This window comes from Chenopodium quinoa, unplaced genomic scaffold, assembly GCF_001683475.1.
Source record: "Chenopodium quinoa cultivar QQ74 unplaced genomic scaffold, ASM168347v1, whole genome shotgun sequence".
Taxonomy (NCBI): Eukaryota; Viridiplantae; Streptophyta; class Magnoliopsida; order Caryophyllales; family Amaranthaceae; genus Chenopodium; species Chenopodium quinoa.
The window spans coordinates 254,735-266,028 of NW_018744369.1; the positions used below are offsets into that span (position 1 = coordinate 254,735).

General features: G+C 30.1%; 1 protein-coding gene across 1 annotated transcript; it reads right to left on the reverse strand.

Moving 5' to 3' along the window:
• Nucleotides 1-410: 410 nt before the first annotated feature.
• On the reverse strand, nt 411-10,866 carry LOC110696828 (serine carboxypeptidase-like 51). Its single transcript, XM_021874160.1, has 13 exons — nt 10,231-10,866; nt 10,054-10,148; nt 9,822-9,929; nt 9,506-9,746; nt 8,440-8,483; nt 7,221-7,288; nt 6,380-6,485; nt 5,749-5,969; nt 5,218-5,287; nt 4,116-4,166; nt 2,234-2,286; nt 1,942-2,074; nt 411-809 (listed from the first exon to the last, which is right to left on the reverse strand). Exons 1-13 carry the CDS (start codon nt 10,370-10,372, stop codon nt 741-743), a joined length of 1,401 nt encoding a protein of 466 aa, XP_021729852.1. The 5' UTR covers nt 10,373-10,866; the 3' UTR covers nt 411-740.
• Nucleotides 10,867-11,294: the final 428 nt, after the last annotated feature.

Here is an 11,294-nt window from a genome sequence, read left to right on the forward strand (position 1 = left end):
CTAGGCACGACCATTGAGTCATTACACGAGCCAATGGCCCTGTTCACATATTTCCTGGAGTGTGAACATATGTAAGTATCAGGCACGTCAAGGTTGATTGTTTCAGACACGGGGACGCAATGGATTCGCATGCCCGAACGCCATAATGGAACATATATTTTTGTTTTTGGAAGGTTGTTATAATTGAGCTTTAATGTGCAAATATATATACACACATTTTAGGTTGTTGAAATGCGATCTGGTGCTGATTTGTGAGCTCATTTAGCACATATATCTTTCATTCCTTTTGCTTATAAATATTTTCTACGATTTTATGGCTGAAGTATCAAGATGAGCATTGATGCGTCAAGTAAGGATTCCATACCCATGTCAGGGTGTCGATTATCGGACATAGCTACTTAAGACAAAACTAACAATCAAAGTAAAATTGCCTAAATTATCATATATAGTTAACTAAATATAACCTCTCTTTTTCCCCTTTCCTACATTACCTGTAAGAAGACTTTTTTTTTTTTTTTGAACAATTGAAAAGTTGCAATCAATCAGCTTTTTCACGAAAATAAAACCTCTCTTTCTCTATAAAATTCTCTTTAACTCATCTGTTGATTGTTGACTGATCAACCATCTGTACATTAAATTCCTAACATTTACCCTTTTTCATTCGCACACATTTAATGTGTGCACAGTTATTCATTGACCACACTGTAAATTTATCATAATCTTTCTATCTGATGCGTCTTTTATGTAGCAGGAGACTGCGTAATGTTACCCACCATTTTTAATGCAATACATGGCTGCTCCAAAGGTACCTGATTAATAAATATCATAAAGTAAAACGGATTAATGAATTTGCGACAGAATTTAAAAAACTCGTACTCAACTGTTATTTTATCGTACACCCATACTTTAAAATTATAACTTCACTAATAACAGTTAGTTGTACAGCTAACAGCGACCCTCACAGTCACAACTACTTTTGTCGAACAGGCTGAAACTGAGATGATAATACACAGGTTTTGTTCAGCTGTCAGCTGACTTTCTGTTTGGAGAAAATCTCTGCTAGTCAGCCAACAGTCTTTTTCCTGACTTCCATATCAGTTACTTCATGTAATAAATGATTGGGTCAAGCCTGTTGGTATGTGTATAGAAATGAAACTACCCTACTCGTTTTTGTAAGGTGATTCGGACACGGGTATTTATTAATGTAAATCAAAATTTGTCAAAGTTCGGATGTTTTCGGAAATAGAATTTACAAAAATTTAAAAGCTAAAATTAGTATCTCACTATTCAATCAGATTTGGTAATCTTGGCTGGAAATCACTTATTCCTTTTGATTTTAGTGATTTTTGGAAGCCCTTCCTATTTTTGGATTGGGGTAAGTGCATAACTGATCACAATTGATCCAACCAATTGTAGACATGATCATGTTATTGATAATGAGGTCTATCTATTTTACTAGTGGGATGCTAATATTGTCTTTGAATTTTTAAAAGGAAACTTTGGTAATAATTTGTTGGAACCAGGAAAAATAGAACAGTAAAATTAGTCATATTAAAAAAAAAAAAAAAAAAAAAAATCAATACAAGACTATTAAATCAACAAAAACATATGAAAATGACAAGGGTAAACCACTAGGAAAAAAAGGGGCTAAAATGGATAGATTGTCATCAATATCTTTGTTAAGCAAATTATTATTTTACTCATCCAACATGTTCAATTGTTAGACAATTAGCCGCACTTGCTCGTTACCAATGATGTTATTCACGATGGTTTCACAAATGATACAAACAGCTGGGTAGGGTCCCATGACCATGAGATAAAGGATGATGATGGCATGAAACTATTCATTGGCCATAATGATGATGTATGATGATAAGAATGATTCAAGAAATTATTCAAAAATAAAGTTGTAAAAGAGAAAAAAATAATTAAGAAACTTACAAAGTGTCCAGCTCCAAGAATCCAATAGAAATGCAGATTCTTGTATGACCTGTAAAACCCCTTTGTTCCTGCTTCACTGTCACAGTATAGGGGTGTCCTACTCTCACTTAGAAAACTCTTTAGACCTTCCCACCTGATAATTAATCACATTTTCATTAACATCATTATAAAATTTTAACAATTTAATTTCCTTAATTTACTAAATTAGGTGATTTATATAATTTTTTTTAAAAAAAAGATGCCTCGGAGAGAATTTATTTGCCAAAAACTAGTGAGTATTTGATGGACTTACTTGAGCTTCTCCACCCATGCTTGTGTTCCTTTGGTTGCACAAATGACATCAAGCTAATCATACAAAATGAAAAAAACATTATTAAATATTATTCGCTTAGATAGATGATTATAGTAAGCAAATAGTACCCGTTTTATCTTTTTGGGTACCACCTGTTTTGTTATACAATATACATATAACTTAATTAAATGATGGAGAGAAACAATAAATGATGAGAGCATGTTTACAATCAACCCTAAAATACCAACTAGCGGCATTTATCTTATAAATTGGATATGATACAAGCTCATGAAACCCTTTATGTAACTAATAAAGCTCATAATCACATTTTACATAATTCAAGTCACTTCATATTTACGGTGTATTTTTCAAGATCTTGGGTAATTTTTAGATTTTTTACTACCCCTTAAGCATTTATTAGTTGCGCATAGAATTATAAAAGCATATTGCTATCTAATGGAGATCTTGTAGCAAGAATTACATGTAATTTATAAATAAATAGGTGACACAATTAGTTGTATCTAGTTTATACAAATGCTTTTTGTCATTCCCTTTTTACTTTGTGAACCCAATGCCCCCTTAATGTACTGTCTTAAATAAACAGAATCAAGCGTATTATTATTTTTTTTAAAGACAATCAAGCGTATTATTTAAAAGTTGCTTAATTTTTGAAACCTAATAAACTAAGACAATCTTATTGAAATTAATGCAATAGATATTTATCAAATGGAACCGTATGGTATATACGGCGTAAACGTAACGGCATGGTTAGATAAGGTGGACACTACTTAAAAAGAATGGAATCAAGAATTCATTTGACGTGGATGACATAATAAAGTGTGGTGATATTGAGCCAAAGTTGTTGCTGAATTAATGGTCAACAAACCTAATCAACAAATTGAGGAAACCAATATGATAAAACAAAAAACTTAGGGACAATTTGGAAACAGTTGTTTCAACAATCATTATATAAAGTTGCAGTCGACATTCATAAAAATTGCAGCTTCAAATCTCCCACCCCATTTATACAGGGTATTGCCCTCATAGCTCATTTGAAAAAAAAAAAAAAAAAAAAATTCTATAGATTGAATTTCCAATCTCAAAGTTAATTAAACCGTATTTTATATTTAGATCGTTCGATAGATGTCAATTAGTTTAGTTTATTAAATGTTAAACTTTTTTTTTTATATCAATGCCTTAGCGAGTTAGACATAAGGACAAATAGATTCCCACCTATGAAGTGCAAGGATTAAACTCCCAACATTCGGGTTAGAGGTTTCTTTCCCATTATTATAACCTAATATTTATAGATAATATATTAAATACTACGCGCGTTCTATACTTCGCAAGAAATCAGGTGTGGCAGACATGGCAGCCAAACTAAGGGAAAACCGCATGCATTGGTTTGGACATGTAAGACGAAGCCCCGAGGATGCGCTAGTACGAAGAGTGGAAGAGTGGGACCATGAAGGGGTTAAATGAGGGAGAAGGGACTGAATTGACTTCGTTAACAGGAGTTATGAAGAATATGAAATATATGGATTTGTATGAGTATAAGGCATTGGTGCGTAAGGGATGAAGGAGGAGTATTTTTGTTGATGATTGTATGGAATAATTACTTTTGGTTCATGTAGTCGACCCCACTTATGAAATTAAGGCTTTGATTGATTGACGGGTTGATTGTAAATAGTACGTCCTATACTTCATATTACTAGGTTTCTTTATTTTTTATTTATTTATTTATTTATTTATTTATTTATTTATTTATTTATTTATTTATTATACTTCATATAAGACTAAAACTTTTAAAATACGTAGTAATTAGATTCATAGTATACACTTACTATCACCTCCAAACATAGATTGGGGTAGAAAGACTTACTTGTCCATTGTATATAGTAACGTCAACTCCTTTAGAAAGCAACTCGTCAACCTGTATGTATCACAATTATTCACAAATACATTACATGAGTTTGCTACAAAATATCTTGATTTTTTATAGAAGAGAGAAAATTTCTTACAATTGAATTTATCAGTCATTCAAGATTCTTTTTTTCTATATATAGTTTTCGACAATAATTATTTATTTTGTATTTTTTTTAATAAGTAATTTATTTTTTGAGAACACATTACTTAAGAGGTTTTAATAATGACATTGAACTTCAAAGAAAAAGGTTTTCCTCAAAAAAAAAAAAAAAAAAAAAAAAACATTCAAAGAAAAAGGTAGCTTCTTTGTATAAACGAGACTTTCTAGGATTATTAATGTCTTTACATTAATGTTTATATTGTCCAATAATAATCAAATAAATAATACGCCAAAAGCTAGAGTACAAATTGGTTCATTGTTCACTTATGCATTCAACATTATTTGTTTATGTTAGAGGAACATAAACACAAGCCGACATTAGCTAATGACAACAAATTTATCTTCCCATCATAGACTTCTTTTTTGTTCTTTGTATTGCTAGTTTCCTACAATGTTATCTATTATATTTCATCTAGTTTCATAACATATCACATTTTTATAATATGTCGGGTTTTAACAATTATGTAGCTTTGAGAGCCACGTGTAATCAATATACTTCCTCCGTTAATGGTTAATTGCAACAAAGGGGTATTATTTGTGAAATATAAAATATTCATTTGTTGCAATTAACCATTAACGGAGGAAGTATATAGAATCCTCTCTTTAATATTTCAATTATAAGTATGAAGTACCAAATCAACTAAACTGTGACATTTAAAAATAAATACTATATTATTTTAATAATGTATCGAAAATATATCAATTAAAAGGTGAGGAACTATAGGACGATTTTTCTAATGATCGTTGCATCTTTACTAATTATTGGTACATCCTATTTTATGAGGCTATATTCCGTATCTGCCAAACTGCCAGACTGCCATCATGGTTTCTTATAGAATAGTACACATTTAAGAACTAATAGAAGATGTGAATAACAACAATTGCACAAATTATTTACCTCAGCAATCCTAGGCTTCATGAAATCACTTTCAAGTGCATCAAAAACCAGGCCACCTTGGCCTCCCCACCTAACAAAATCATTTTATATCAAACATTAGTTATATTCATCATTAGACAAATTATTGGGAAATTCCCTGTTTCTAGAAACAATTTGTTTCTCATAATGGCATTTTCGTGAATAAATCAACAACTTTTTCATTATTGTGAGCTCCACAATTAAATAAAGTTGTTGGTTTATTTACGAAAATGCTATGTGTTTGTTTCTCACCATGAAAAACCGGGGCATCCTCCAAATTATTACATAATACTTCTTTTGTTCTAGATATCATAATGGGCACAAAAATTTAAAAAGTGTGAAAGAAACGCAAAATACATGTGAAATTGTGAATCACACACAAAAACCTTAAAAACCCACAAAAATCTTAAAAATGCGAGTATAATATGGGTAGTTGTTGCAATTTTTAAAGAACGGAACAAACATTTTTTATTCTTAGTAAGGAAAAAAAAAGCAAGGAAAAGTTTCTCTTACGTGACATTATCTGGAATAATTTTAAGCTTCTTTCTAACAGGACCATCCATTAAAGAACCAAGACCACCCTCATTTCCAGCAGGATAACTCCTTAAAGAAGAAAGGTAAGTTGAGTATCTGCCAAACACTAGCTTTTTTGATAATCCCACATTTGTTGTCATCGTTGTTGTTGTTGTTGAAAGTGGGTCCAAACCAGAATCCAGTAAAAAGTTGTAAAAGTCCTGCAAAAATTTGTACAAAATTACATAGGAAGACAACACACACCTTTCTCATAATTTACAAGTTACCTAAGTAGTTATTGCCTCTACCATTATTCTTAAGGGTTCGAGTTAGCCTGGCTCGGTAGAACCTTCTCCTCACTCAAAATAAAGATCATATTATATGTAACTTTGGAATTTTTTGTATCTCACAAATAATACCCCAAAGTTGCATATAATATGATTTGGAGGTAGTGGATTATCATTTATGTTCGTTGATATAAAAGGTGAAAATTACTTAGGCGATATGCATTAAGGGTAAATAGGTAAATTAGAGTAACTATTATTATGTCAATAGACTCAAAGCATAAATTAGGGTGTATTTTTAGATTACTAAATCGCGATAGAAATCATATTGATTAACTACCACTTACCACACTATTACTTCGAGAGCTGATATCACTCTCTAGTGCAGACCATGTTTCTGTGGCATTCTCAAATTGTCCCTTGCTTAATTGCTGCTTAATCTGCTCTGCTAAACTGATAGTACAAAATATCAATTAGAATGAAATAATATTTTGTCAAATTATGTTTAGACTCTTCGATGATTGAAAATGTGTCATTAGTATCATGCACGAGTTAAGATACACATAAAAATTAGGTACTTCTTCTCTCAGCTTAACTTTTATTAGTAAAATAACTTGATATTTATGCTAATACAAAATAATAACAGAGGTTTTTCCAGTGTGACAAGCCACATGGTACAACACGGTTACTTGTATTTTAGGGTTACTTGTATTTTAGGGTTACTTGTATTTTGGGGTTACTTGTAGGGTGTTACTTGTATTATGAGGTTACTTGTATGGGTTACTTGTATTGTGGGGTTACTTGTACTCTGAGTAACTCCAGACCAAAATCCCATACCAAACCAGTATCAACCTACAAGTAACCCCTGATCAAAACCAATAACAATCATACAAGTAACCCTAGAATACAAGTAACACCTGACAAAACCAGTAACACCCTACAAGTAACCCCGACCGAAACTAGTAACACCCATACAAGTAACCCCTATAAGTAACCCCTGACAAAACCAGTAGCACCCTATAAGTAACCCCGACCAAAATCAGTAACACCCATACAAATAACCCCATAATATAAGTAACACCTACAAGTAACCCCTGACAAAACCAGTAACCCTTGCCGCACCATGTGACCAGCCACATACAAAAATTTGTAAAATAATAATACTTTTGTAAAGATAGACCCCTTTACCTGTTAGCATTTTGAAATCCTTCATCATCAAGCCTTGAAACATCTTTAAGAAGAGGCCCCCACGATGACTACAAATAGGCACACAAGAATACTTAGAAATGAAAGGACAAAATAAAGGACAAAGGAAATATCTATGTTTAATAGAATGTCAAATTTGAATTTTCTCTTTTATTCTCCACATAAAACCCAAAGGAAGTATCTTTGTGTAATAGAATGTTAAATTTGAATCTTCTCTAAAATTTTCCACATATTCCCTCTCGCACACGATCAAACATTCATATACTCTGTCTCTTTTATGAAAAAAAAAATCAAATTTTAAATCTGAGTTAAATTAATAACCAATTATGATATATGCATGCATACATAAGGACTTAATATATATAAACGCTATATATATATATATATGGGAGGGATCCGGTGAGAATAGGTCAATATGTGAGAATTCATACTTATATGAAAACTGTTTAAAATTTAGAACATGTGAGTAAAATTTTAGAACATGTGAGTAAAAATTTAGAACATGCGAGTTAAAATTTAGAACATGTGACTCAAATTAAAATTCTGAACATATGAGTAATAAATTAGAACATTTGTGTGAGTAATATGATTAGAACATCTTATTTTAGAATTAGAAAGTGATTAAAAATTTAAAAAATTTGCTTTATAAAATTTTAAACATATGAGTAAAATTTAGAACATCTGACTTAAGATTATGAACATGTGAATAAAAATTTAGAACAAACTGATATAGAATATAGAAAGTGTGAGTAAAGAATTTAGAACATACGTGTAAAAAAAAAAATAGAACATACGTTTTAAAATCTGGAATATATAATTAAAAATCTTAGAACACACGTTTTAAAATTTAGAACATATAAGTTAAAATTTTGGAACAAGTTATTTAAAATTTATGACATCAAACTTAACTAATTTAGGGTTTAGAACATGTGAGTACTAAATTAGAACATTTGATTTAATTTAGAACACCTAAGGAAAAGTTTAGAACATCAGATTTAAAATTTAGAACATACGAGTAAAAATTTAGAACATAAAGAGTGTTCTCACATATGAAAAATTCTCACATAAGAAAATATATATATATATATATATATATATATATATATATATATATATATATATATTGAAATTCGCATTATACATTCTTTTCACAAGGGACATAATAAATCTATAGGAAGTGGATTAAATTAAGGTAACTTACCGCAAAATCTTCAGGAGAAATCCAACTATCACCAAGGGCAATACCTAACATATAATAGAAAAATAAAATCAATATTCAACCTCTAATACAATAACATATATATAGAACAAAAAACAAGCATTAAAAGGTTATGCACAATTTTAAGCTTCTTTGAGCCTCTAATGGTTGTTGTTAAAACAGTAAAAAAATAATCATTTAAAGATTAAGGTCTACCCTTTGCACGATGGATTTTCTTCTTTATTCACTTTTTTTTTTTTTTTTTTTTTTTTTTTTTTTTTTAAATCATTATCCACATTAAATTGAATAGCTTAATTATAATCTAAAATTATGTAACCACTAAAACTATTAGATGAACAGAATAAAAACCAAATAAACAGTTTTTATTTTGTGTAAAACTTTAATTTATAAACTTTCTTTTTTACAAGTCAAAAACTATGATTTGATTCATTGATTCCTCTTCTTCACTTTATTAACGGTCTGATCAACTTCACCTACCATAATTTTTCTTTTTTCTTTTTTCTTTTTTCTTTTTTTTTTTTTGGTTGGAATCAAAGATTTTGTTCCCTGATAAATAGTTAGACGAGTAAATTTTTTTAAAAAAAAAGTACTTATCTTTACAATATGTTGCTGATCAGTTCACCTACTGTTAAGCTGGAATTGGTGATTAATATCATAGCATGAATCATAGAAGTGTAATTGGTTAAAATTTGTTTTACTTGTCTAATAATCTAATACTTAACATGTACGGACTATGGAATACATATGAAAGGTTAACTAGCTACAAATGTTATGTTGTGCATGTGATAATAAATCACGATGTAGTACATAATGTGCATAATCTTAAATGATCTTTTTTATATATGGGTTTAATTTCAATCATTAGGGAATAGATTAATTACTGTTTTTATCAAAATGTTACAAGGAAAAAAATAATGTGCATTACAATTATTGTGTACAGTTTTTAACAGCTATACATTACAAAAGGTTATTTAAATTGTAAAATCTATAAACAAAAAACCTAAAAATAATAATATTAAAAAAAAAAAAAAAAAAAAAAAAGACGTACCTCCAAGCTTGAGGTTCAATTGGCCAGAAAGAATGGCTTTATGTGCAGCTAATCCAAGAGCAACCGCAAATTTACCACCATAAGATTCAGCAACAATAAACAATGGACTTTTTTGTAACTTGACATTCTTGTTAAATATCTCTTTTAACAATCTTGTTAGATCTTCTCCAGCTTCTTCATCACTTTTCACCACTAATTTCTTGTCTTCTACATAACTAAATCCTGTTCCTACTGGATTATCCTGTTGTTTACTCGTAACGTTATGTGTATGAATGATAAGTTGTATGTTAAGGTCGATAAGGTTTAATTTACTTACGACAAAGAGAAGGTCTGCTTTCTTCAACCATGTCGAATTTCGAGTTTTTAAATTTGTGTCTAATGGTCCGACCTCTTCGAAATTGCCAATTCCTGTTCCTGAAGCTCCCTGCATTATTTCAAATTCTACCAATGAGTGTCACTAGTATTTTTTGTAATATGTTAGGTTATCGAGATCTAATAGGTTCAGATGTACGCAACCTTATTGTAATCCGGAAATGGGAATTACTTACCGGCCCACCTTGAAGCCATAGAATTATTGGCCATGGCTTGTTTGGATTATCAACTCTAAATGGACTTTTGTACAACCACCAAAACATGTGTGCTTCTACAACAAATAACAAATTTAATTAATAACCAAACCAAATAATTAATGCAGCAAAAGTTGAAGAAAAAATAGAAATACTTGCTTGGTCTAACTTCAACATAACCCCATTCTTCTAAACCATTACCACCATTTCTTTTTGATTTTCTAGCAAAATTTCCATGAAAAAGAAGAAACAGAGTTGCAAAAAACAGAGCATTTTGGTATAAAACAGAGCTTTTTGCCATATTGTTTAAATTACTCTCTAAAAAAGGGTTTGCAGTTGAATAAAAAGTGCTGGATTATTGGGTATATATAGAATTGAGAACCCTAAAAGCTTTGATTGTCAGTGTGTACAGTCTAGCATAAAGATATAATTTGATAAAGTGAAGAGGATTTGATTAAGAATGCACTTAATAATGGATATTTGTGGTGTTAATAATTATAGTGGTAATAGTAATTAAAAGATTGGGGTAGTGTGGTACGATTGTTTTTCCATAAATGGGTTTTGTGGGGTTTGAGTGTTGGGAAGTTTGGGTGATATTAGCGTGTGAGAAATTGAGAATGCAGTCTGTCAAATATTTATATTCAAGTAATGTGTAGGAAAGGCCGAGGTCGGGTAGGCCGCTAGACCGGAGTCAAAAGGGTATTTTAATAATTTTTTTTTTGAAGAAGGTATTTTAATAATTTTATTCATACTAAATATAATTTTGTACAATACATTTTATTTAATTTTAAATTTCAATTTATTGCTCATAAATTAATTTGAGTTATTGTAGATGACACTCACGAATTTCTATTTTAGGGTAAATTACACATAACTTTCAATAATCATATTCATAAAATAGGTTAAATTAAAACATGTTTTTGGTGGAATTAAAAATTAACAACATAGGAATATATTCCATAATAGGGCCCTGTTGATTGTCATACTAACTTTTGAAACCATTCAAACATTTTCTATTAATTATGGAAAAAACATAACCCTTAAAGCTACATATAAGAGACAAAAAATGGAAAAAATTAAAGAAAATCTATTAACTATTACTAAAACAAAACTTTACTGATGTTATCACTGTTCATATGTCACTCTCATAATAAAAATTTTCCCGCCTAAATGCATGATGATGTCATCTTTTTTTTTTTTGAGCTATTATATATAATAGATTT